Consider the following 27762-nt stretch of genomic DNA (forward strand, 5'->3'; position numbering starts at 1 on the left):
TGCCAGCCACAAGCCCCGCCCTCCCCGCCGGCCGCGTCACGGCGCGACGCTCTGCGCAGCCCGCCGGGCCCCGCCCACCCCGCCGGGGCTCCGCCCCCGTCTACAAGCCCCGCCCCGCCTGGGCCGCGCTCGCCTGGAGGGGCGGGGCTTGGGGCGGGGTCTGCGCCCGGGGGCGGGGCGTCGGGCGGGCCCGCGCGGGCTGGTCCATATCGCTGGCAGACACTAGGATGCTGGGTCTTCGTGCCAAGGCCTGCCCCTCTTAAGGGCCGGCAGTGGACCGGGCGGGCTGTCGGCCGCCTGGACTTGCTCTTCTCACGCTGCTTGTCCTCCCCTCCACCCTCCCGAGTCTCCCAGAATCCTCATTGTACCGAGGATGCTGGGTCGAACTAGGGACTGACCTTTACCTTGGGAGAAGGTCCTTAATTTTGAATCCAGGGTTCAGGGCCCTGGATCATCGGCTTTGACAAGTAATTCCTGGAGAAAGAAAGATAGTGCTAAGTCGTGTCCGACTCTTGCGATCCCATGGCCTGTAGCTTGCCAGGCTCCTCTGTCCGTGGAATTCTCCAGGCAGGAATACTGGAGTGGGTTGCCATTTCCTTCTCCAGGGAATCTTCCCGACCCAGAAATTGAACCCAGGTCTCCCGCATTGCCGGCACACGCTTTACAGACTAAGCTACGCGGGAAGCTATATGTAATTCCTGGAAACCTACTGTAATACCTTTTGAGAAGTCTGGTTCTCTGCTTCCTGAAGGGCACTGTGTTATAAGCTCCCTGAATGGGGTCACACATGTGGGCAATGACCGGCCTCATTTCTACCCTGCTTTCTGGCTCTTCTCATGTTTCTCTGAGGCTTGGAACCAGGCTGGAGGTTCCAAGTAACTCGATTCAAAATGCTCTAGTCAGGGGACTGGCAGAGCAGGACCAGAGTCTCTGGCCTCACCCATGTGCAGCGTAACGAATTCTTGAAAAGACTGCACAGGTCAGTAACCCTGGACATGTCCAATTTCAAAAAATAATTCTGATGCAAGGTGGGGTCCTAGCTTGTGGCCTGCTGAATGTGGCTTCCACCTGGCAGCAGCAGGTAGGGCAGGGAAAGGAACGGAGGTGACTCAGACCCTGGTGGGGCAGCAAGTGTATGTACCTGAGCGCTGGCGGGAATCCAAGGAGGAAATGGAACTTCCCCGTACCCCTGCGCTGCCTCCCAGCATTGTGCATATTCCTCTCCCCAGCAGACCTGCACAGACCAGCTTCACATCACACACTGAGTGACTCGGAGGTGCCTACCTAACCTGCTGGACCCTTGCAGACCTCAAATCCCCAAATAGAAAAGCTCAGGATTTAATGAAAAATCTCTCCGCCCCCTAAGTCTTGTCAGGAATACCGCTTAGCTTTGTGGATAGACTCACCTTTGGATTCATTTGTCTCTCTCCTGTCCGTTCTACACAGAGAATGACTGAAGGACAGTCTGTGACTCACCTCCCTGGTGAACAGAGAGGCCCTGAAGCAGAGGAGAGGAGGCACCATCATTGGAGGAACTTGCTGTGAAAATGTCTGTGAAATCTACCAGAGTCGACTAAAAACTTATGTTTGTCTTGATATAAATATGCTTTGAGTTAATTTGCAGATAAATTATTTAACATTTCCCCAAAATTGCTGGGGAAAAAATGGATATTTAGGGAGGATGTGCCTAGTTTATCTGCATCCAAGACTCCTGTCCAATCTCTGGCCTGTCCTGCTAAGAAGCCTGACAGTGGAAGACCCCCAGACCGAAGATCAACTATATTTTAGGGCCTGTAAACAATAACAAAACATTGAGGAAAATAGTAGTTCCGAGATACAGTGGGATATTTAAAAGGAAGGGTATTTCCCTAGAAAATGTCTCTGAAAAAAGCTGATGAAACAGTGAGACAAGAGTAGAGCCATTTTGGAAAAGGACGCAAGAATGGCCTTGAGTAAGCAGGCTCAGTAAAACAGAGCACCTAAAGGGTTGGGCTTCTGAAAGATTATCTCTGTTCCCTGATGTATGTACATAGTCTCCAAAGAACAAAAGCAGGATTGTAAAACCCCACCCAACATAATTGCCAGTTCCCTGAAAGATACAGATAAAGGCCTGACATGTGTCCCAAGCTGTTTCTGCAGGAAGCAGACCCCCATCCGATGAAAACTGCTAAGGACAAGCTGGTGGACCCCAGCCTTGTTGAAATCAGATGGTTGATGATGCTTGAAACTTCACTTCAATGCCAACCAGTCAGACAGCTGAGCACAAGGTAATCAGGTCTCTGTGGTCCCCACCCTCATGTGGCCTTTAAAACCCCTTCCCCGAATGTCTCAGGCAGCTGGTATTTGCTTCTGCCTTCTCCCTTGTGCACAGGCTCTCCTTCCTGTATTTTGCCTACCAAAGAGCATTGCAGGAGCAATACATGTTTCTGTGACCTTGCTGCCCCCGAACCTGGAGGAGCTCAGGGACAGCGGCAGGCCAGCACGCTGGTTTGCACAGACTGCCGCAGATGGAGGGCTTACACAACAGAAATCGGTTTCCTCACAGTTCTGGAGGCTGGAGTCCAAGTTCAGGTGTCTGAAGTGCTGGTTCCTTCTGCGGCCTCTCTCCTTGGCTCACCCCTGGGTGAGAAGTGTCAGAACTGGGTTGTACTGGAGGACACCCAGCTGATGTTGGAGAGTTGCTCCTTGGTGCTATGGGAAACCCTCCCCAAAACAAACATTGATTGGAATTGTGTCCAGAACCTTGTAACATGTCATCTAAGAATGGTGGTGATTGCAATTTGTAAAAAGCTGTTACCGAGGTCACATAGCTAGTAGCTGGTAATGGTAAAAATCATTCTTGGTTCTTCCAATCCCATTCCATATTCTATCTGGAAAAAAAAAAAAAAGAAGAAGACTGAGACTGAGTTCCAGAGAATTGATGCTTTCGAACTGTGGGGCTGGAGAAGGCTCTTTAGAGTCCATTGGACAGCAAGGAGAGCCAACCAGTCCATCCTAAAGGAAATACTCCTGAATATTCATTGGAAAGACTGATGCTGAAGCTGAAGCTCCAGTACTTTGGCCACCTGATGCAAAGAGCCAACTCATTGGAAAAGACCCTGATGCTGGGAAAGATTGAGGGCAGGAGGAGAAGGGGGTGACAGAGGATGAGATGATTAGATAGCATCACTGACTCAATGGACATGAGTTTGAGCAAACTCTGGAAGATAGTGGAGGACAGAGGAGCCTGGCATGGGGTCGCAAAGAGTCAGACGTGACTTAGCAACTGAACAACAACAGCAGAAACCCACATTTCCCGGGTTATTTTGCATCTTGAGTTTTTGGAAATTGAGTTCCACCAGTCAGACTGTGACAGGTGGAAGGGAAACGGGCACTATCTTTCTCCTTGCTGGTCACACAGTAGAAAGATTTTTGGCACCTGGACTCCAAGTTTAGGTCTGTTACTAGTTTCACCAGGAGCCAGGGGGGAGTGGCGTCAGCAGCAGCTTCCTGAATTCTGGCTCGGAGCAAGGTGACGGTATACCCTTGACCTCAGCAGCCCAGTGATAGCCCTCCAGCTTCTGTTCCTCCACTCCTTACAAAGATTTCTTTTTGAACCCATGTTTTTGTTGAAATGAGTGTAGATTAAAATGTATTTCCAGGAAATAATGCAGGGACACGCCATGTACCCTTTACCCGGTCTCCCCCACGGTCACTCAGAAACTACAGTAAAACAGCAGAAGCAGGATACTGACACCGAGACAAGACGCCGATACTGTGCAGATCTCCCCCGTTCAGTGGGGCTGTTTATCTACCAGCTTGAAGTACGGAACAGTTCTGACAGCACGGGGACGCTCCTGCCGCCTTGTCCCAGCCCATCCCTCGTCCCTGGGAACTGCGACCCTGTCCTTGTTCTGCCGCGGCCCCTTCACAAAGTGTTGTAAGTGAACTCCTACCGCTTCCAGTCTCTGTGGATCAGCTTTTTTCACTGAGCCTGAGTTTCCCCAGGGGTCCATGTCCCAGTTCCGTATATCAACAGCCCATCCGTGGTGTGGGAGCCCCATAGTTCATGCAGCCCCGACCCTAACCCGCTGAAGGATATTGGAATCGTTTCTGGTCTGTGGGTAGGAACATGTACACGTTTCGTGTACACGACTCATGTACACGTTTTTTGTGGCTATAGTTTTCATTTAGCCCAAGAGTGTAATTACGGGACACATGGTAATTGCATGCTTAGTTGTTTTGTTTTTTAAACTTCCAAACTGTTGTTTTGCAAAGAGTTCGTAAACAGAATGTCTTGCTCTATAACCCCTTTCTGCTTGAGTTGCCTTCAGTGGTTCCTGTGTCCCACTCTGAACTCTGATGAACAAAAAAATGCAGACGAGATAGAAGGCCAAACCTGGGGCCTTGAATCTCCACTGAAAGGCCAGTGAAATGGTTCATGTGTGTGTGTGTGTGTGTGTGTGTGTGTGTGTGTGACTGAGTGAGAAGGACTGGACCAGGGCAAACATACAGGGGGAAAGAACAGACCATTTTTTTTTTTACTTTCCCTCCATTTCAGGATTTATACCAGTTTTCCAGAAAATAAAGAAGGATAGAAGTATGAATTTTTAAGTCAAATCTTATAAGTTCCACTGAAGAAGAGGCAGCTCAGACCCCTGTCTTTCACTGTGTTTCTCTTCAGAATAAAATTAACTCGGGCAAGTCTCCTGTCCTGGGAGTTGTGGCAGGAGCGGCAAAGTTTTAGAAAGTGATGAGCCATCCCTAGGCTTTGTGAGGGCTTCCTGAAACCTGTCACCTCTGCTTTGGGGTCTCTCCTTTGACACATGAGATCTCACTGCAGCAAGCTGTTTAGATCATGTTTTCAGAAAAGGCAAGATGTAACTGAAATAGTTGAAGACCTGTATTTCCCACATTCTCACACGTACAATTGACTCAGACAGCGCTCTGGCTCCAGGCAGACGAACCCGAGAAGGATGCTTTCCGGACCCTGTCGGACACATGCTGTCTCTAGTGGAGCACGTGGGCCTGCTGCCACCACACCTCTGCCTCCTTTGTTTTTAAATCTCCAAAGTTTTTAGTTGCACTAGTAGCTTTCACGCTAGAAGAGGTATTCACTGGAAAAGGTTTCCCCTCTGGTAATCTGTTTCTTAATTCACAAAAAGCCCCAGGGAGCAGGGCCATGGGTCCCTCCTGGACCGTCTAACTAGAATCTCCACTCGAGACACACAGCACAGCTTTTCCACAGTTACTGGTGGCAAACCCAGGGGGAAGCACCTAAAGCTTTCAGCCTCCCTGGGCCCTGATTTTCAGCCTTCTCTCTGGACGTGAGGATGCACACGTGCTCACTCGTCTCCTCGTGATGTTTCCCAAAGCCTTGCCCAATAAAAAGTGAATCTCTAATAACTCGAAACACTGGAATTGAAGTAATATACTATTCTTTAAATTAGATGAGGTAATAAAACACCCTTGACCGCCTAGAGGACCCTTCCAGTTCCTGGCTGCTAGTCTGATCCTTATAAAATGTCAAAATTGCCTCAAGGTTATGATCTAGGTCTCACTTGTAATGGTAAGGATTCTGATTCCAGAAAACTTTATGCTGATGTGTTGAGCACGTTCGAGACACTCTCACAGACCTCCAGCTCCTCCAGGCTGAGTCCACCTCTGTTTCTGATCTTGCCTCCAGTATCTGTGTGCCTAGAAATCTCTTGGCTCAGGGCCCAGTGTGTGCAGGAAACAGAGGAACTTTAGGATTATAAAGGCTCACACCAGAAATCCTGTGCATTAGAGAATCTGCTAGACAGGCTGGGAGAGATGGTAAGAAAAATTCGGATCCTAGTAAATTTTCTTAACGGCGCCCTCCTCCCCACCAAGAGACAGAGCTTCCTTCAACCTCTGGAAGACACGCCTGAGGGAGTCTTTTCCCGGTCCAGAAGTGAGTCAGGCCGGGACCTGGGACCCTTGCCTCAGTGCTTGCGCCTGGGCTAACGTCTCCTCGAGCAACAAAATATAACGCGAAGAGACGATAACAGACTCAAAACAAGCACGCACAGCGGGGGCAAATTATGAACAAAAAGCTCTCAGAAGGCCGAAAAACTCACGGCCGAATGGCAGTGTTGGGAGCAAAAGCAGAGTATGGTGCGTGCCCCCTGCACCCAACACCACCAAAGGGGTGGGCAGAGCCCCTAAGCTCCCCCTCCAGCTGACCCCTGGACCCACCCTACCCTCTCTCCACGTGAGGAACCAGCCCACCCCTCGGAGACTGAGCAAGGGAACCTGTTTGTTCTCGCTGCCTCCTGCTGCAGCAGGGACCCCAGGAAAGCCTTGCCTAAATTTCTCGTCTGGCCTCCGGTCAGTTCCTGTGGACTGGGGAGGACCAAGCACAGGGTTGGTCGTTGCAGGAGGGCCGAAGTGTACCCGGCTGTGTCCTTGACTGTGCCCTAATCATCCGTCTGAAGAGTCCCTCGTGACGCTATGGTTGATGGAGACACCCGGTGATCCTCAGGGCAGCTCTGCCGAAACTCGTCCTGAGTTCCTGCAGCAAACGTCAGCCCCGAGGAGGCAAGCTGCCCCTCCGGGAACCTCGGTGGAGAGGTGAGGCAGAGGGCAGAGAGGGTCAGCGCGGGCACCGGGGCCGCAGACAGACAGACAGACCCTCCGGCAGACGCGGGGCTGGGCTCCTAGCAGAAGGAGCAAGCGGCACGCGTGGAGAGCGGCCCGGGGAGTGCCAATCAGAGCTCACCGCGGTGATCACGCCCCTCTTCAGGACTGACGCCCCCCCGCCGGCCCGCCCTGTCCCAGGAGGTGTGATGGTGAGGTGCCTCTGCTGCTGTGCCCCCGGGCCCCCGCCGCCCGTGAGTGACGCCGTCCGCCCCGGCGGCGGGCAGAAAGGAGCCTGGCAGCCCCAGAAGCCCTGGACGGCCCTTGCGCGCCTGCCCTCCGGCACGGCCGGGGAAGTGGGGGCCTTCAGGCTCCCGGCCGGGAACCCGCCCCTGGAGCCCTCTCTCCCGAGGCTAACCTCGCTCGTTGCTTTGTCTCCTTAGAATATTTTTTAGCCCATCTAATCCTTAAATATCCTCCCCTTTTCTAAGCCTGGCTTCCTGTTGGAACATCAAGACTATACCTTCGGGGATTTATCCAGAACTGTCAAAACCGAATGCCGCCTCCATCTGAGCCGCAGACGATGATGGAGTCAAAACCGGGAGCCCAGTGGCCTCTGGGGGCAGCGCGTCAGTCTCCTCCGGCTTCCCAATGAAGTCCCAGGGAGTCCGTGGAGCAGACTCGGCGGCTCCCGGCTGCGGAGGCTGGAAGTGAGTCGGGAGGAGAGGCGTCTGCGGGGCTGTGCTCCCTCGCGGGCCCTGGGAGGCGCCTCCCCCGGCTCCCGAGTTCCCGGCGACGCTGGGATTCCTTGGCGTGGAGATGCGTCCCCCTGGCCTCTGCCTCTATCAGCACTTGGCGTTCCCCCAGTGTGGTCTCCTGTCCACACTCCTCTTTTTATAAGGACACCGAGTGACATTGGGTTCAGGGCCCACTTCACCCCAGTGAAGTCTGACCAGTCTGACCTCATCTCAACTGGATTACATCTGTGAAGACCTTATTTCTAAATAAGGTGACATTCCCAAGAACCTGGTGTAGGACTCGAACACATCTTTTTGGGGACACAATACAACCCACAAAACGCAGTGTTTATGAGTCTATTAAAAAACTGAAGTGCTGGCGATAAGTCATCGTAACTGGAAGATGTGACTGAACCACGGGCAGCATAAAAGGGCAGACCTGGGGAGGCTGGTTAAAAAAATAGAGAGGTGCTCAGACGGCCAGGAAGGAGCCTGTGAAGAGAGCCTGGGTAAAATTTTCTGAAGGTATGGAATTCTCATGCGTGGCCAGAGGAATTAAGAGAGAATAAATTCTTCCGTTTACCAAGCAAATAAACTGAGCAGCTCCTGGATGAAGCCCTTCCTATGTTATCTCATTATATGTCACAACTGTAAAAGGTCAGAAGTAGCTCCATTTTCTAGAAAGGGAAGTTGGTGCATAAAGAAGTTAAGTAAATTGCTTAAAGTTTGCTTAGTAAATAAATGGCAGGACCAGGAAAAAATTCTGCTTTGTCTGACAGCAAAGTCCATGCTCTTTCCATTGAGGAAAGTAACCTTGCCTTAGGTCAATAAATCATTATCTTATGCCTACCTTATGCCACGTACCAGCCCATACTGCCTTCCTCAAGGTGATTCCACTAATGGTGCTTAAAAGTACCCAATTCTCCAGCCTATTCACCAAACTCTGTATTCAATCTAGAATTCTTCAAAATCTGATGGCACAAGTGTATCTTGTTTTAATTTATATGTTTTTCACTATGAGTAATGCAGAGCATCTCTTTATTTTATCATTTTTGTTTATTTTTCTCTAAATCACTGCATCACGCGTTCTGTCCCTTTTCTGTGGGTTTTCTTGTCTTCTTACAGGTTTGCTGGAGCTGTCTGTGTGTGATGGCTGGTGCTACTCCGTTATTTTATGTGATACAAATACTCCCTTCAGGGTGCTTTTCATTTCCCTTTCTTTCTAGGGCTTACTTAGAAAGAGATTCCCCACAGCAGTATTACACAACTGTTCCCTGTTTTTTCCTCTGTTTGTATTTTTATTTAAAATGTAATAAAATATGTTTTTTCTCAAATGATAGCCAATTACCTCAAAGCCAACTATTGATTACTCTGGTTTTCCTTCATAGTATCTTAAATCACAGTTTACATATGAATTTTATACTAGCATCTTATTGGTTTCAACACCTGTTTCTTAAAAAGCATCCTGCTACACATACAGTCATGGTTTGGTGACCCACCAAACCAAAACTTCCCCTTGATGCTTGCTACATATCTCACAAGTCAATACTGAAAAGTCCCTAAACTCATTCATGAGGGAAGGTTCGGGTATTTAGCAGCAAGATCGAGCCCAGGTCTCCCGGATTGCAGTCAAATTCTTTACCATTTGAGCCACTCAGTTCAGTTCATTTCAGTCGCTCAGTTGTGTCCAATTCTTTGCGACCCCATGGACTGCAGCATGCCAGGCTTCCCTGTCCATCACCAACTCCTGGAGCTTACTCAAACTCATGTCTATTGAGTCGGTGATGCATTCCAACTACCTCACCCTTTGTTGTCCCCTTCTCCTCCTGCCTTCAATCTTTCCCAGCATCAGGGTCTTTTCCAATGAGTCAGTTCTTTGCATCAGGTGGCCAAAGTATTGGAGCTTCAGTTTTAGCATCAGTCCTTCCAGTGAATATTCAGGACTGATTTCCTTTAGGATGGACTGGTTGGATCTCCTTGCAGTCCAAGGGACTCTCAAGAGTCTTCTCCAACACCACAGTTCAAAAGCATCAATTCTTTGGCGCTCAGCTTTCTTTATAGTCCAACTCTCACATCCATACATGACTATTGGAAAAACCATAGCTTTGACTAGACAGAATTTTGTTGGCAAAGTAATGTCTCTGCTTTTTAATATGCTGTCTAGGTTGGTCACAACTTTTCTTCCAAGGAGCAAGCATCTTTTAATTTCATGTCTGAGATCACCATCTGCAGTGATTTTGGAGCCCCAAAAAACAAAGTCTGTCACTGTTTCCATTGTTTTTCCCATCTATTTGCCATGAAGTGATGGGACCAGATGCCATGATCTTAGTTTTCTGAATGTTGAGTTTTAAGCCAATTTTTTCACTCTCCTCTTTCACTTTCATCAAGAGGCTCTTTAGTTCTTCTTCACTTTCTGCCATAAGGGTGATGTTATCTGCATATCTGAGGTTATTGATATTTCTCCCGGCAATCTTGATTCCAGCTTGTGCTTCATCCAGCCTGGCATTTCACATGATGTACTCTGCATATAAGTTAAATAAGCAGGGTGACAATATACAGCCTTGATGTACTCCTTTCCCAATTTGGAACCAGTCTGTTGTTCCATGTCCAGTTCTAACTGTTGCTTCTTGACCTGCATACAGATTTCTCAGGAGGCAGGTCAGGTGGTCTGGTAGTCCCATCTCTTTCAGAATTTTCCACAGTTTAGGCTTTGGCATAATCAATAAAGCAAAAGTAGATTTTTTTCTGGAACTCTCTTGCTTTTTGGATGATCCAGCAGATGTTGGCAATTTGATTTCTGGTTCCTTGCCTTTCTAAATCCAACTTGAACATCTGGAAGTTCATGGTTCATGTACTGTTGAAGCCTGGCTTGGAGAATTTTGAGCATTACTTTGCTAGTGTGTGAGATGAGTGCAATTGTGTGGTAGTTTGAGCATTCTTTGGCATTGCCTTTCTTTGGGATCAGAATGAAAACTGACCTTTTCCAGTCCTGTGGCCACTGCTGAGTTTTCCAGATTTGCTGGCATATTGAGTGCAGCACTTTCACAGCAGCATCTTTGAGGATTTGAAACAGCTCAACTGGAATTCCATCGTAATGATGTTTCCTAAGGCCCACTTGACTTCACATTCCAGGATGTCTGGCTCTAGGTGAGTGATCATACCATTGTGATTATCTGGGTCATGAAGATCTTTTTTGCATAGTTCTTTTGTGTATTCTTGCCACCTCTTCTTAATATCTTCTGCTTCTGTTAGGTCCATACCATTTCTGTCCTTTATTGTGCCCATTTTGCATGAAATGTTCTCTTGGTATCTCTAGTTTTCTTGAAGAGCTCTCTAGTCTTTCCCATTCTATTGTTTTCCTCTATTTCTTTGCATTGATCACTGAGGAAGGCTTTCTTATCTCTCCTTGCTATTCTTTGGAACTCTGCATTCAAATGGGTATATCTTTCCTTTTCTCCTTTGCCTTTAGCTTCTCTTCTTTTCTCAGCTATTTGTAAGGCCTCCTCAGACAACCATTTTGCCTTTTTGCATTTCTTTTTCTTGAGGATGGTCTTGATCACTGCCTCCTGTACAATGTCATGAACCTCCATCCATAGTTCTTCAGGCACTCTGTCTATCAGATCTAATCCCTTGAATCTATTTGTCACTTCCACTGTATAATCATAAGGGATTTGGGGTAGGTCATACCTGAGAAGGAATTGGAGAAGGAAATGGCAACCCACTCCAGTGTTCTTGCCTGGAGAATCCCAGGGACAGAGGAGCCTGGTGGGCTGCCCTCTATGAGGTCGTGCAGAGTCAGACACGACTGAAGTGACTTAGCAGCAGCATACCTGAATGGTCTAGTGGTTTTCCCTACTTTCTTCAATTTAAGTCTGAATTTGGCAATAAGGAGTTCATGACCTGAGCCACAGTCAGCTCCCGGTCTTGTTTTTGCTGACTGTGTAGAGCTTCTCCATCTTTGGTTGCAAAGAATATAATCAATCTGATTTCAGTATTGACCATCTGGTGATGTCCATGTGTAGAGTCTTCTCTTGTGTTGTTGGAAGAGGGTGTTTGCTATGACCAGTGTGTTCTCTTGGCAAAACTCTGTTAGCCTTTGACCTGCTTCATTTTGTACTCCAAGGCCAAATTTGCCTGTTACTCCAGGTATCTCTTGACTTCCTACTTTTGCATTCCAGTCCCCTATAATGAAGAGGACATCTTTTTTGGGTGTTAGTTCTAGAAGGTCTTGTAGGTCTTCATAGAACCATTCAACTTTAACTTCTTCAGCATTTCTGGTCAGGGCATAGCCTTGGATTACTCTGATATTAAGTCTTGGAAATGAACAGAGATCATTCTGTCGTTTTTGAGATTGCATCAGAATACTGCATTTTGGACTCTTTTGTTGAATTCTAAGGGATTCTTGCCCACAGTAGTAGATATAATGATCATCTGAGTTAAATTCACCCATTTCAGTCCATTTTAGTTCGCTGATTCCTAGAATGTCGACATTCAACTCTTGCCATCTCCTGTTTGACCACTTCCAATTTGCCTTGATTCATGGACCTAACATTCCAGGTTCCTATGCAATATTGCTCTTACAGCATCAGACTTTACTTCCATCACCAGTCACATCCACAGCTGGGTGTTGTTTTTGCTTTGGCTCCATCTCTTCATTCTTTCTGGAGTTATTTCTCCACTGATCTCCAGTAGCATACTGGGCACCTACCAACCTGGGGAGTTCATCTTTCAGTGTCCTATCTTTTTGCCTTTTCATGCTGTTCATGGGGTTCTCAAGGCAAGAATACTGAAGTGGTTTGCCATTCCCTTCTCCAGTGGACCACGTTTTGTCAGAACTCTCCACCATGACCCGTCTGTCTTGGGTGGCCCTACATGGCATGGCTCATAGTTTCATTGAGTTAGACAAGGCTGTGATCCATGTGATCAGTTTGGTTAGTTTTCTGTGATTGTGGTTTTCAGTCTGTCTGCCCTCTGATGGAGAAGGATAAGAGGCTTATGGAAGCTTCCTGATGGAAGAGACTGACTGAGGGGGAAACTTATTCTTATGAGAATAAGTTCTTATTCTGATGAGTGGAGCCATGCTCAGTAAATCTTTAATCCAATTTTCTGTTGATGGGTGGGGCTGTGTTCCCTCCCTGTTGTTTGGCCTGAGGCCAAACTATGGTGGAGGTGATGAGGATAATGGCCTCCTTCAGAAGGTCCCAAGGACGCACTGCTGCACTCGGCGCCCGCAGCCCTGCGGCCGGCCACTGCTGACCCATGCCTCCACCAGAGACTCCTGGACACTCCTGGGCAAGTCTGGGTCAGTCTCTTGTGGGGTCACTGCTCCTTTCTCCTGGGCCACTGGGAAAGCCCAAATAAATAATATTGTTGAATAATAACATTAGATAATAGTAAATCTGATAAAATATAAAAAACAGATACTTTTAAAATGTTTTTATTTTGAGTTTCTGGTTTAATGTGTGCAGTATTATGACCTATAATAAATATTTATCTGATCATTCAGGTGACCAACATATATTTCTCATATATATTTGGCTTTTGTCCATAGATCCTGGCTCACAGTTGCCCCCAAACCTTTGGAATTCCGTGGGCAACTTGACAACAGGAATACCTTTTATCAATGTATTTGCTCTCTTATCCTCAGTCCTGAAATTGCTTCAAGGTCATAAAGGAGAACTGGGTGTCTTGGCTCTCATAACAAGCCCATACCCCCACACCGGCTGAGGTTTGCTGATGAGATGACTTTGGAAGCATCTGAGGTTGTGCAGGGTGGGCTGGAGGGGTAGGTGCAGGCAGGGCTGGTTTCCAGGGAACCAGCCATAAAAACAGGTCGTAACTTCAGGACTACCTCCTGATTTCCAGGCAGGGGAGGCTGGATGTTCCGTCAGTCACCAATGGTCAGTTATTTAACCACTCGTGATTTCGTCACAGAGACTCCATAAAACCTGGAAGATAAGGGTTCCAAGAGCTTCCGTGTTGAACACGTGTCATCTGGGGAGCAGGTGGCACCTGTGCAGGGCATGGAATCTCCACCCCTTCCCCACACCTGCCCTGTGCCTGCCTTCCACCAGCTATTCCTGAGCCATAACCTTTCAGGACAAACCAGTAATCAGGTAAATAAAGTCTGAGTTCCATGAGCTGCTTTAGCAAATTGACTGAACCCAAGGAGGGGATCCTGGGAGCCGCTGATTTATTGCTGGTTGGTCAGAAGCACAGGTGACGCCCCAGGTTTGTGTCTGGTGTCTCTGGTAGAAAGCAGCTCGTGGGACTGAGCCCCTGACTGTGGGATCCGAAGCTGCCCCCAGACACATGGTGTCAGAGCTGAGCTGATTGTAGGACAGACACCCAGCTGCAGTGGCGCTAGTGATAAAGAACCCGCCTGCCAGTGCAGGAGATGTAAGAGACGCGGGTTTGATCCCTGGGTCAGGAAGATCCCCTGGAGAAGGAAATGGCAACCCACTCCAGCGTTCTTGTCCATGGGAAATTCCATAGATGGAGGTGCCTGGCGGGTTACAGTCCATGGGATTGCACAGAGTCCGGCACGATTGAAGTGACTGAACATGCACACACAATTGCCTCTTTGATTTGTGGGAACACTCCCCAAAAAGTACACTCTGAAGTTGGGTCCAAAACCTTCTAGTGATTGGCTCATGCAACCTGTAAAAAGCTGCTGCCCGTGTTTTTAAAAATCTGCAGAAAAAAATTTCACACAAAGGGCTAATTGATGGAATTGTAAAGGGCATTGAAAATAAATCAAAGGAAAAGTCATAAAGCGTTTACTCACAATAGCACACTTCCCACTCGGCTGTTCTGGAAATTCCATTTATATACGCAAAGTTTGGGGCTTCCCTGGTGGCTCAGTTGGTAAAGCATCCGCCTGCAACACAGAATCCCTGGCCCAATTCCTGGGTTGGGAAGATCACCTGGAGAAGGGACAGGCTCCCCACTCCAGGATTGTTGGGCTTCCCTGGTGGCTTAGCTGGTAAAGAATCCACCTGCAATGCGGGAGACCTGGGTTCCATCCCTGGTTGGGAAGATCCTCTGGAGAAGGGAAAGGCTACCCACTCCAGTATTCTTGCCTGGAGAATCTCACGGACAGAGGAGCCTGGCGGGCTACAGTCCATGGGGTCACAAAGAGTCAGACACGACTGAGCAATTAAGCACAATACATGCAAAGCTTATGTGAGCATCTTTGGAATACAGTACGAAGCTTTGATCGTGTTTAGAAAAAAAAAGAAAAACAAGCAAACAAACAAAACATGACATAGCTAAAAGAAAAGAGAGAATTCAGAGTGAATGGAAACTCCTGGTTGGTCAAAAAATCTCTCAGCTCCCTCATTCTTTCTCTGCCTCCTGATTCAAAAATCTAAGTCGTTTAAGGACTAGAAATTAGTGTTTCGTGCAAAAGCCTTCTCAGAGTATATAAAATCAAAACAGAGTTCTTAATGAATCAGGAAACTATCAGGACAGCCCAGCACCTCTGGACTCACCAGCTCCTCAAAAGCAGGCCTGTGCATTTTATTCCTCTCAGCCTGCCCAGTGCACGTTGGAAAGATGGAACAGACAGGGCTGTTCCTCTATTGGCTGAACTTTATGGTGGTGGCTTACAAATCAATCCACGAAGATGATGACCTTCAAGGTTAGGGATGACCTTCAAGGTTAGGAATGGCCTCCTTCCTCTTCCTCATGAGCCTGGTGAAGCTGTCTCAGCTTATTGTATCCACTGTTTTCCCCTAAAATACAGAGACTGGTCACCAGAATTAACATGCAAAATTACAAATAAAAACATGTGCTCCTATTAACCGTTTAAAAAAAAAATCATTTCATCAAGAGAGAAGACGTTAGTGTTCTGTTCTCTGAGCAGTTTTCTCTTTGCTCAGTTCTGAGAGAGACAGAAGGGACTAAAGCTGAGACTCAATGTTCTACTTGGTCAACTTTCATCAGAAAATAGTTCTAAGTGCCGACTGCTTGCCAGGCAAGCAGTTCACCCTTGCCTGTATTCACGCTGGATAACCTAGCTGTTCACGCTGGGTTATCCGGAAAGGGGTATGATGTGAATCACTGCAGATCTTTGATCAATAGCAGCGAGGTGATTCTTGTTCTGGGCGGGGGGTGGGGACGGGAGTCACAAGGAAATGAGACACGGTATTAGGTGTCTTCTGTCCCTCTAACTCTCACTCGGCCTACCATGAACAAACGGGAAAATCCCAGACGTTCTGACTTGGCAGGTGTTAACACATCACCGAGTTCGACAGGGTAGAAGAAAGGCATGGCACCAAGCTGTTACCTAAACTTCTAGGAATGAAGTTAAGGGGAATGAAACTGTTAGCGAATAACATGGTTTGGTTCAGTGAATAAGCCATACTGTTACTCCACAACCATAATGAACCGAACGGTGACATTTTCCTGCCCCTTGAAAACCATGATGTACAAACTAGATCGAGAGCATGCCGTTCTAGAGGAACTGGGAGAGTCTGGCTGAAAGGCACCTGTAGACCCACTGGCTTCCTCAAGGGCCTCGCGATGTTTGTCCCCTCTCAGGCCGCCACCTGGACCCCAGGGCTCCTGGAGGGCCATCCTCGAGTCAGAGTGGGCAAGTAAAGGGTTATTTATCCTTCTTGCTATTCTGAATTTAATCTGGAATGACAGAATTAGGATCTAAAAACAAGGAAGCAAAATGGCATCCAAAGGTAAAACAAGGGGGTGACCCTCAGAAGGCAGGTTGGAAATGAAGCTGGGAAGCTGAGAACAGGCAGATGTGGGTCTTTTTTTTTTACTATTATTTTTATTTTGGCTATGCCAGGTCCTAGTTCCAACATGTGGGACCTAGTTTCCTGACCACGGATCAAACCTAGGCCCCCTGCACTGGGAACCTGGAGTCTCAAGCCCTGAACCACCAGGGAAGTCCCACGGTGACGGGTCTTATTTGCCACCACAAGGAGCCAGACAGCTTCTGACATTTTGGGAAGGACAGTTTATCCCTGGGGCATTCAGGTTAGGATTTTAGCAACAGTGTTGGGAATGAAAGTCGCAGGGGCCTGATCAGCTCACGGACCTGCTTCTGACTGGTTTTGTAGAGGTAACAGGGTGCATGCTTCAGGAATCTCAGTCATCAGTCTTCAGGTTTCAGCCAGTCTGAGGTCTATGTGCTTCTGGGCAGCATGTGGTCACCGTCTTCCTCAGATGGAGGTGGGGGTGGGTCTTAGTTTCTGCAGAATGGCTCAGGGATATGTGTCAGATGATCTGTATCCCTCCAGGAGGAACGAGGGATCCTCTGACCCTACTGTCCTGTTGCTCTTGAATCTGCTCTTTGGAACCGGGGAACGCCGAGGAGATGAAAGCCTTCCTCCCACAGATAAGGTGAGACTCTGTGCTCCCAGTGCAGGGGCCGGGCTCAATCCATAGTCAGGGAACTAGATTCCACACGCTTCAGTTAAGAGCTGGCATGCCACGACTTACAGATGCTGCCTGCGGCAGCAAAAAGCAGGACCCCGCACGCTGCAGCTAAATGTCCTGGTGCAGCCAAATAAAATTAACTTAGAAAGATGGAGAAAGAGAAAAAGAAATAGAACAGGAGGACACAAATGGGCGTTGAACCCGGGAAGGCCCCTCGGAGTCTAGCCTGGTGTCAAACCAAGGTCAATTTCCCTTTTAAAACGTTTAACTGGATTTTGTTTGGAAATTTTAGACAGACTCAGTATTCAGAACTGTCCCGAATGCTTACCATTTTATTTTTCTTTTCCTCACGCGGTGCAGAGAAAATGTGGTGGTGTTTTCACCACATCCATTCAATGGCTCCTCCCCTCTGGTGGCTCAGCAGCAAAGAATCCACCTGCTGACGCAAGACACACAAGAGATGCGGGCTTGATCCCTGGGCCGGGAAGATCCCCCAGAGAAGGAGATGGCAACCCACTCCAGTAATCTTGCCCGGGAGATCCTGTGGACAGAGAGCCTGGCAGTCCACGGGGGTGCAAAGAGCCGGACACGACTGAGCGACTAGCACACAGCTCTGCTTTGGGAATGCAGCATGCGTCTGTCCTCCCGTTGCGTGGTTTTCAAGGGCTGATGGCTGTTTTCCGGCAGACCCTGGGCCCCGCCCGCCTGGTCACGTCCCGTGTGACTGAGCCGCCCCACCCGGGCCTCTCGCTGGGACAGCCTGAAGCGTGGGGCTGGTGGGAGCCTCACCAGGGATGCGATCCTGCCTGGCAGCCGCTGACCTGCGCTCCTGCAACCCCGAGGGCAAGGGCCCAGCTTTCCGAGAACCCGCAGCAGGCAGGAAAAGCCAGCCCTCTCTTCCGCGGAGTGCCCGTGCCCCTCCTGTGCCAGGAGCGGTGAGAAGCTAAGGCCCCTCTTTCTCCTGGCTCCAAGATTTCTCTTTCCTTCCTCTGTAGGGAGGGCACCACAGTGGATTTGCTTGTATGTGTATCACCGGCTCTAAGACTGAGCTCTGCATAAGGAACCGCGCGTCTGGCAGGACGACAGCACAACTGGATCACCTGGAGAGCCTTAAAAACATAGCGATGCCTGGGCCAAACCCAGACAGATGGACTCGGAATCGCAGAGGGTGAGTCGGGCCTCGCAGATTCTAACAGCTCCGCTGGTGCTTCTGGTTTGCAGCCAAGGTTGAGATCGTCTTAGCTCCACATCTGAAACTAGAGACCCAGCCTTTCGTCGACAAGAACTAATTTAGAAAAAGTTCAGTTTCAATCTCATGTCACCTTACATCAGTTTACATTCTGTAAGGAGGTGGAGCTGCCTGCCACCCTCTCGAGTTCAATATTTTAAAAAGATTTCACATACAAGTGAGATTGTTCAGTGTCTGTCTTTCTTTGTGTGCTTTATCTCACCATAACGCCCTCAGAGGTATATCCCTGTTGTCACAAATGACAGGATTTCCTTTTTTTCCTTTCTTTTGGCCATACCACATGGCTGGCAGGATCTTAGTTCTCCAGCCAGGAGTTGAAGCCAGGCCCCAGGAGTGAAAGGGCTGAACCCTAAGCACTGGACCACCCGAGAATTCCCACGGATGCCCTTCTTTTTTATGGCTAAATAGTATTCCAGGGCACATCATGTGTGTGTGCGTGCGCATCATGTGTGTGTGCACATCATGTATGTGTGTGTGCGCGCGCACATCGTGTGTGTGTGTGTGCGCGCGCGTGCATGCGTGTGTGTGTGCGCGCGTGTGTGCGTGCGTGTGTGTGCGCGCGCGCGTGTGTGCGCGTGTGTGTGTGCGTGTGCATGTGTGTGTGCACATGCGTGCGTGTGTGTGTGCGTGCGTGCGTGTGCGCGCGTGTGTGTGTGCGTGTGCATGCGTGTGTGTGTGTGTGTGTGAGTGTGTGGTCCACATGTTTTAATCCGCTCATCTGTTGATGAACACAGGTTGTCTTCATGTGTTGGGAATAATGTTGCAGTGAGCATGAGCGTGCAGATACTTTCTCAAGGTGATGATTTTGTTTCTGTTGGATAAATACCCAGAAGTGGAATTGCTGGGTCATAGAGCGGCCCTATTTTTAATTTTTTAAGGAGCCTCCGTAACATTTTCCGCAGTGGCTGCACCAATTGACAATCCTCACCGATTGTGCACAAGTGTCCCCTCTCTCCACCTCCTCGGCAGCCCTTGTGATTTCCTGTAGTTTTGTTCGTGGCCTTTGTAACAAGTGTGAGATGATATCTCACCACGGCTTTGATTTTTGTTTCTCCACTGATCAGCAAGATTGAGCACCTTTTCATGTACTTGCTCGCCATGTTTGCATCTTCGTACAAACTACCTTAAAACAAGTAATTTAATGAGAAGGAAATCATCAGAGGCCCATTCCTCATACTTTTTCTTACCAGAAACACATATCCTACATTTGCTGCATATATCTCCCTTATTATTTCTAGTAGTTTTAATTACATATTAGAGAATTTGACCCATAGAAACCCTTATTTCTACCGAAAACTAAGAAATGATTGTATACTATCACACCAGCTTTCTTTAGATTGATATAAGACAGATTAATAGGGAAACCAAATATGATTCCTATATTCAGGAATTCATAGAAATGAGACTCGAAGAAGTGACCAAAGCAGACAGCTTTTTTACTTTTCAAACAAAGAAACAACAGATTTGTGAAAAATTGACAAGACAGAGAGGTTTGGGCTCGGCGGCAGTGAATTAGTGAAGAAGTAACCAGGCTGTTTACACAGCCTTCTCTGCCTTAAATTCTCCATCTCAGATGATGAGCTCTTTGCCTCCTGGTGCAGGAAGGGTACTTCCTGGGGGAGATTTATTTTGCACTTTCACGAGGACCAAGGGAGATGAGGTTGTTCTTCACACATTGGCTGTTTCTAGAATAACTTTAATTAAAAGTAATCAGTAAACCAACCAACATGGCATATTTTGGGGTGACCTGTCCTGAGGCCAATTGTTTTCGCTTTAAAATAATCTCAGACGGTAAAGAATCTGCCTGTAATGCAGGAGGCCCAGGTTCAGTCCCTGGGGTGGGAAGATCCCCTGGAGAAGGGATTGGCAACCCACTCCAGTATTCTTGCCTGGAGAATCCCATGGACAGAGGAGCCTGGAGGGCTATAGTGCATGGGGTCACAAAGAGTCAGACATGACAGGGCAACTATTTTCTATCTATCTACACATACTAGGGGGTTCAGTGGGTCCCCACCATAGTAAAGTGCGTGGCTTAGTCACATCTTAGGACCTACAACTTCAAGGTTTTAAAGAAATAAAAGTATTTTATTTAATGTCTCTCCAGGATACATGTTCCACAAATAGGTATGATACTCCATTCTTCATAACCATACATTTTATTGCTTTTCTGAAACTCAGAAAGACCTGTTTCACAGCTGGATATCTCATCTTTGCCTGGAATGGCGGGGTCTGTGTCACAGAAGGGGTTGGAAGGTCTTTCACTTTCTTTATGGCTCCTTGTAGCCGATTCATCATCCAGTTGTTGATGGTGGAGAATCACTGCTGGATCAGGGACCAGATTATCCTTAATAATCTAATCACCATCCTGTTCAGAAAATTTTGGCATTTCTCACTGGACAGCGAACTCTTAGAGATCTCCTCCAGACAGCTGAGGGGTGTGCTGTGCTGAGCTCTGTCAGTGTTTTACAAAAATTCTCTTCCTTGAGAACTGATCCTTATGTTTGTGAGACAGGATATTGTCCTGGGGCATTTAAAAAATGTTGCTTTCAATTTTACTACTTTAAAAGATTTATTGAGTGCCATTGAACCAGAGGCCTTTGGAAAGGTCTTATTACGAAAAAAGCCTCAGGGTTGAGTAAGCCTTTTCCAGGAATAAGAAAATTAAAGATGATGAGAATCCAGGAAAAAAAGCACATGTGAGTATACATACAAACATCAGCCCTGTTTTATTTGACTCAAGGTGGTATCAATGGAACATCTTACTGACATCTGTGCCAAAATATCACATATCTTTGGCCTTTGAAAATTCGATTTTAATATCTTCACTCTGTTTTTAATGATGTTAGGGCTCTTTAGGAGTTCTTCTACCAATTTTAGATTGGTTTTGAAGTTTTATGGCATAAGGCTTGCCATTTTTCATACCAGAAGTTACTTTATTTGAATACCAGGGTGTGTTTCTGTTCAAACACTGGCAAAGATGATTGGGGAAAAAAAGAGTGTGAAATCTTATTTTATTGCTACCAGAAAATAGTAGCCATAAGGTGGAAATGTGAGAAACCTCCCACTTTGTAAGAGGAATCCAGTGTATCACGCCTCTTGGCTCCCCTGAGACAGGTGATGGATTCTTAGAGCTCTGCACCTAGTCACCGTTCTGAGAGAAGGGCACGCCGCTCCTTGTCCTTCCGTCTCCCCGCCAGCCAGAGTGCAGACGTCGTGGCCAGAGGCTGAGCCAGCAAGAGAGACTGGAGGAGGCCCTGCCCTGAAGGCAGCAGAGTGGGGTGGCCCGGCCTGGCTCTAGTCTTGAGGCAGACACGGAAGGGGATTAGCATAGGCCGCCCCCAAATGTGCCACTCTGGCACAGGATTATTTTGAACTGAGAACAGCTGAGGAAGAGCAGCCAGCAGGAGAGCTTTCTGCCCTCTCCTGTCCGCCTAAAAGTAGGGTGTGCACTTCCCCTGAGAGGGGCCCCGCGCCACCCCCCAATACCAGGAAGGGAAAACAGCCTCTATCACAGCGGGTGGAGACCCCATTGAGATGCGTCTGCACAGACAAACCCTGTGAACACCCTTATCTTCCATTGGCTTCTCCCGAACGTGCACCTTCTCAAATTCACAGCCCCCCGAAGCCCAACTCCTTCCCCTGGTCTTGTCGTTTCTGCACGGATTTACCACCCTTTGTTTAAACAGAATGTGCACCTCTGGGTCTGATCACCGCTTTGGGATTTTCACTCTCTGTGAGCTCCTCCCCTCTACACATAGAGCGAGCATTTTTCTCCTATTAATACGCCGTTTACAAGCTTGATTCACAGATACTGGAGCTGAGACGGTAGAGGAACAGGGCTCTTTCTCTTGGTCTCTACAACATCAAGGGAACTGAAATACAGGACTGACGTGTTTTTTGGAAGGATGAGTTAGCCAGTCTTCTATTACATGCAAAGACAAGTAGAATAGTACAATGAACCCAATGAACTGCTGTGGACCCAGCACTCAGTTTTAGCACATCACCTAGGACTAATCTTGTTTCTTCTGGACCCTCACTTAGCCCCTCTCCTCTGTACTTTTTGGCCAAAACTCAAGAAATTCTATCATTGCATTCATAAACATTTTAGTTGTATGCCCACAAACATCCTTCTAGTCAAGGCTATGGTTTTTCCAGTAGTCATGTATGAATGTTAGAGTTGGACTATAAAGAAAGCTGAGCACTGAAGAATTGATGATTTTGAATTGTGGTGTTGGAGAAAACTCTTGAGAGTCCCTTGGACTGCAAGGAGATCCAACCAGTCCATCCTAAAGGAAACCAGTCCTGAATATTCATTGGAAGGACTGATGCTGAAGCTGAAACTCCAATACTTTGGCCACCTGATGTGAAGAGCTGACTCATTTGAAAAGACCCTGATGCTGGGAAAGATTGAAGGCAGGAGGAGAAGGGGACAACAGAGGATGAGATGGTTGGATGGCATCACCAACTCAATGGACATGGGTTTGGGTAAACTCCGGGAGTTGGTGTAATGGACAGGGAGGCCTGGCGTGCTGCAGTTCATGGGGTCACAAAGAGTTGGACATGACTGAGAGACTGAACTGAACTGAACTGAACAATGTACACACCCCTCCTCTTCTTTTATGCCCACTAATCCAATCACGGGCACCCACCTTTGTGACCTCCTCCAAATCGAATCACCTCCCAGAGGCCCCACCTCCAGGCACCATCACAGTGAGGGTCGGCTCTTCACTGTACGTATTTTGGGGGGAACACAAATACTTGGTTTACAACAGCGGAGATGTTCCCCTTCGCTGCCTTTCCGGGCTGTGGAGTTGCTCCATCACGCTCTGGCTCTGAGTTACACACAGCCTTGAAGAGACAGCTCTGTGCACTGTCTACTTACGCCTTTGCTGGTGTATCTGTGGGATAGACTCCCAGAAGTGTGACTGCCGGGTCAAAGGACATGCGGCAGACCTGCACCTGTGACATCACCAACGCCCTCCTTCCTTAAAAGTTGTATGGTTTTGCCCTCCTGTTGGCTCGTGTGAGGAGCCTGTGACCCCACTCACAGCCTTGTCAGTGGTTTCTTGCCCACCTTTTGGGTGTTCGCCATTGGAATAGCTAAATTATTTTTTATTGTGGTAAAAAACGCATACAGTGAGATATAGTTAACAAATGCTTTCACGCATAGACCGGCCTTGTGAACATCACATGTGCATGTTGCTGTGGGGCAGACCCCGGAACTCTGCCTCCTTTCAAAACCAAGGCTCCGTGGCCCCGAGCAGCCACGCCTGCTGCCCTCCATCCCAGCCCCCGGCAGCCGCCCTTCTGCTGCCTGCGCTTGTGAGTTTGACAGCCTCAGGTGCCTAATTTAAGTGAATGTGCACAGTGTGTGTCCTTCTGTGACGGGCTTGTTGGCCTTGTCCTCAGTCCATGCACGCTATAACCGAGCTCAAGGTGAAAGGTGACAGGCAAGATGTTCATTAATAAACCCCAAGTGTCTTGGGAAACAGACAGGCCACAGGTCAGCTCAGGAAGCCCCACTGCTGGCTTTGGATCCCAAAATAGGGCTGTTTTCACTGTAAATACTGTAAGAGCAGGTGGGCCAGAAGAGCATCTGTATGGAGTGTTTCTGGAAAAAATAAGGTTTCTTTCAAACAGCTCTGTGGCAAATGCCCAGTGGATTTTACACGAATGGAGTAGAAGCAATCTGGGTCAGGCCTGTTCGGTCTCCTGGTGCTGCACCCCAAAGAAAAGATACGGGGACCTCAGGAGGCCTCCTGGCAGGAACTGTGCCCGCAGAGATGGTGCCACTCATCAGGTGCCAGGCAGCCGGCCTCCGACCCACACCCAGCTCCCCTTGGACTTTCCTCACTGTTTTCCCGTCTCACAACTTAGCTCTGAGCCAGCGCTGGAAAATGGATTAGGCTATGGTGCTTTTTATAGGCTGTATAACAATTGTACAATGGGAGTAGGATAAAATGAATATGTGTGAAATAGAAGAAAAGGATCAAGCCCCCTGCCATCTCGGAGCCTCGGACACTTGGAGATTGGGTGAACTGGCCCCCTGCCCATTGTCCCCAGAGTGCATTCAGACTGGCGTTCCAGTGACACCTGCAACGGGCCTGATTCGCTGGCCACTGAGACAGGAATTCATGCGTCAGAACCTTGTTTCAGTCGAGAGAAGAGTTTTAACGACGCGGCAAAGCCAAGAGCGCACACAGTGAGGGCCCGGAGGCGTGCGTTTGGCATCCCTGTCCCTGCGGCACGGTTCTCAGAGTGCGTCCCAGACACGGCAACTTTGAGGAACTCGGCCCCTTGTGAGCCAGGTCCAGGCAGTCTTCCAGGAGATTCTAACATTTCAGCCACCACTTCGGTCTCTTTTGTCATGGAGTTCCTTTGCCTGAAGAGTCCACTCTAAACCTGCCTACATATTTAGATATTCAGACTTAGACATTTCTCCAATATTCTCTCTTCTTCTCTTAAGAAAGAAGTCAGGGAACTTTGACTTTTAGGCAGGACTCTGTGAGCCCCAGATCCAGTCTGTGAACTGTTTCTGTACAGCCCTAGGAATGAGGAAGGCTCCACATTTTCAAACGTTGTAAAAACAAACAAGCAAACGACAGAGAAGCTGGGTGACAGATACAGAAAGACCCTCAAAACCTAAAATCCTCATTGTCTGGACCTCTGGAGATGTCCATTGACCGTGTCTTTCAGATAATGTCTGAAGAACCTTGTTTAATTCGAGTTAAGACACCGCATTGTTTCCGTAAATGTGTTCTAATATCCATATTCATGGCAAAATAAACTTGCTCCTCAAAAACAATGCTTTGATTTGTGGAACTGTGTCTGTTTTTCTGTTGCTTTTCATGACTGTCTGGCCTCTGGTTGGAGAGAAACAGCTGCCCTGCACTTCACTCCCAACTGACCAGTATTTACTGAGAGGACACAAAGGTAAATAATGCTGAATTTTGCTTCAAGTCCTTAAAAATGCACTGAGAAGTCTGATGGGTAAAGGGGTGCTGTTGGGCGCCGTGTGGGGGCTTGGGAGCAGAGATGGGGTCGTGGACTCAGTGTTCGGGGCCGGGCTGCACCCCCGCTCATGTATCCTGCGCCCGGAGGGGAGACATTTGGGTTGTTTTCAGTCTTTCCTTTCTTCTCTCAAAAGAACCCTGCATGTGTAGCCTTGTATGCAGCCCATTTCATCTAGAAGAGACAGATTTCAGGGAGGGACCCTGCTGGATTGACGGCTCTAGGCTGAGAGACTGGGCACCTCGGCCTGCTGCGCTGCCTGGGAAACAGTGTCGCCAACAGTCAGCCTCTGGCCCCGGCCCAGGAAGCCAAGCCCCTGTGACAATCGGCCCCACGGCGGCCGGGACTTGACGAACCCAGTGGACAGCTTCCCTGACTTTTGACGTTTCCAACAGGACCAACCAGAGGAATCTGAGAATGCAGCCCCGATGAGCCCCACGGACGCCCCCTGGCCGGCCTGTCCACAGCCTCCCCACACTCGCAGGCTGCAGCCGGGTGCCCCGAAGCCCCCCTTCTCCCCCGGGAGCCTCCCCACACCCGCAGGCTGCTGCTGGGTGCCCCAGAGCCCCCCTTCTCCCCCGGGAGCCTCCCCACACCCGCAGGCTGCAGCCGGGTGCCCCGAAGCTCCCCTTCTCCCCCGGGAGCCTCCCCACACCCGCAGGCTGCAGCCGGGTGCCCCGAAGCCCCCCTTCTCCACCAGGAGCCTCCCCACACCCGCAGGCTGCTGCTGGGCACCCCGAAGCTCCCCTTCTCCCCTGGGAGCCTCCCCACACCCGCAGGCTGCAGCCGGGTGCCCCAGAGCTCCCCTTCTCCCCCGGGAGCCTCCCCACACCCGCAGGCTGCAGCCGGGTGCCCCGAAGCCCCCCTTCTCCCCCGGGAGCCTCCCCACACCCGCAGGCTGCAGCCGGGTGCCCCGAAGCCCCCCTTCTCCACCAGGAGCCTCCCCACACCCGCAGGCTGCTGCTGGGCACCCCGAAGCTCCCCTTCTCCCCCGGGAGCCTCCCCACACCCGCAGGCTGCAGCTGGGTGCCCCAGAGCTCCCCTTCTCCCCCGGGAGCCTCCCCACACCCGCAGGCTGCAGCCGGGTGCCCCGAAGCTCCCCTTCTCCCCCGGGAGCCTCCCCACACCCGCAGGCTGCAGCCGGGTGCCCCGAAGCTCCCCTTCTCCCCCGGGAGCCTCCCCACACCCGCAGGCTGCAGCCGGGTGCCCCGAAGCTCCCCTTCTCCACCAGGAGCCTCCCCACACTCACAGGCTGCAGCCGGGTGCCCCGAAGCTCCCCTTCTCCCCCGGGAGCCTCCCCACACCCGCAGGCTGCTGCTGGGTGCCCCAGAGCTCCCCTTCTCCCCCGGGAGCCTCCCCACACCCGCAGGCTGCTGCCGGGCGCCCCGAAGCTCCCCTTCTCCCCCGGGAGCCTCCCCACACCCGCAGGCTGCAGCCGGGTGCCCCGAAGCTCCCCTTCTCCACCAGGAGCCTCCCCACACCCGCAGGCTGCTGCTGGGCACCCCGAAGCTCCCCTTCTCCCCCGGGAGCCTCCCCACACCCGCAGGCTGCAGCCGGGTGCCCCAGAGCCCCCCTTCTCCCCCGGGAGCCTCCCCACACCCGCAGGCTGCTGCCGGGCGCCCCGAAGCTCCCCTTCTCCCCCGGGAGCCTCCCCACACCCGCAGGCTGCAGCCGGGTGCCCCGAAGCCCCCCTTCTCCCCCGGGAGCCTCCCCACACCCGCAGGCTGCTGCTGGGTGCCCCAGAGCTCCCCTTCTCCACCAGGAGCCTCCCCGCTCCCTCCCTGCTGGAGCAAGCTCTGAACAAATGGTACTGCTCTCCCGCCCGGCCTTTGTCTTCCTCTGGCGTGACGGTCCTGCCAGGCAGTGGGCTGTGTCTCCTGTTGTCCTGGGCCCCAGCCTGCAGCCAGGGGCAGCCCGGGGCCCCCCTGCCCCGCCCGCTCAGGGTGCTGGCCTTGTGACTCTGCATCGAAGGGCTTGGCTGTTGACTCTCAGTTTGAAACCCAGATTTTCTGGTTGTTTCTCACTCTTTTGGCATCCTTGGTGGAGTCAGGCCACTCTCTTTCATCCCTGTCTGCTGTCTTTTGCTTCACTGTTTTGCTTCAGGCTCTAAGAAGGAGACCAATAGGATAGGACTGGACTCTAGAAGTCTGGTGTTGAGCTGACCTCACAGATTCGTGTATTTGCCGCTCTCATCAGACCCATGTTCACTTGGACACACACTGCTATGGCTGATCACTAAGGCTGACAGGGTTCTCCTCTGTCCTGATTTTATGTCCCAAGAGCTGAGCTTCAAGAGAGAGTCTTCTCGCTGCCGTCCTGCCTGCCAGCGGCACAGGTTGTGGGGTCTACAGTTGGAGGTGGCTGGCTGTCGGGGGCCCGAGTCTTGGGGTGCACAAGCATGATGTCCCACTGACGGTCGCCGGTTCTCAGGGGACTGTCTGAGTCTAAGTCTTCTTCTCTGCACTGTCTTCAGCCTTAAACCTTGTCCGTAGTCATCAGGGAAACGCAAGTTAATCATGCAAGAAGTAATCTCACACCTGCCTGATTGGCCGCTATCAAAAACATGAGAAATAGAGTGTTGCTGAGAATGTGCAGAAATAGAACTCTTGAGCACTGTTAGTGGGAATGTACATTGTGCAACCACTGTGGAAAATGGCAGGGAGGCTCCTCAAAAAATTAAAAACAGAACTACCATCTGATCAGCACTTCTGCTCCTGGGCATATATCTGAAGAGAATGAAAACATTGACTAAAGAAGATATCATGATTTTTGCAGCATTACTTACAA

The 27762-nt window shown here is 49.7% G+C and overlaps 1 protein-coding gene across 1 annotated transcript; it reads left to right on the top strand.

Moving 5' to 3' along the window:
* Positions 1-6086: 6086 nt before the first annotated feature.
* Positions 6087-26933, top strand: LOC139034026 (basic proline-rich protein-like). Its single transcript, XM_070464163.1, has 6 exons — positions 6087-6117; positions 6438-6573; positions 6746-6935; positions 17403-17650; positions 24028-24222; positions 25460-26933. The coding sequence occupies exons 1-6, from the start codon at positions 6087-6089 to the stop codon at positions 26931-26933; spliced, it is 2274 nt and encodes a 757-aa protein (XP_070320264.1).
* Positions 26934-27762: the final 829 nt, after the last annotated feature.

The sequence above is a fragment of the Odocoileus virginianus genome, unplaced genomic scaffold (genome assembly GCF_023699985.2).
Source record: "Odocoileus virginianus isolate 20LAN1187 ecotype Illinois unplaced genomic scaffold, Ovbor_1.2 Unplaced_Contig_19, whole genome shotgun sequence".
Classification (NCBI taxonomy): Eukaryota; Metazoa; Chordata; class Mammalia; order Artiodactyla; family Cervidae; genus Odocoileus; species Odocoileus virginianus.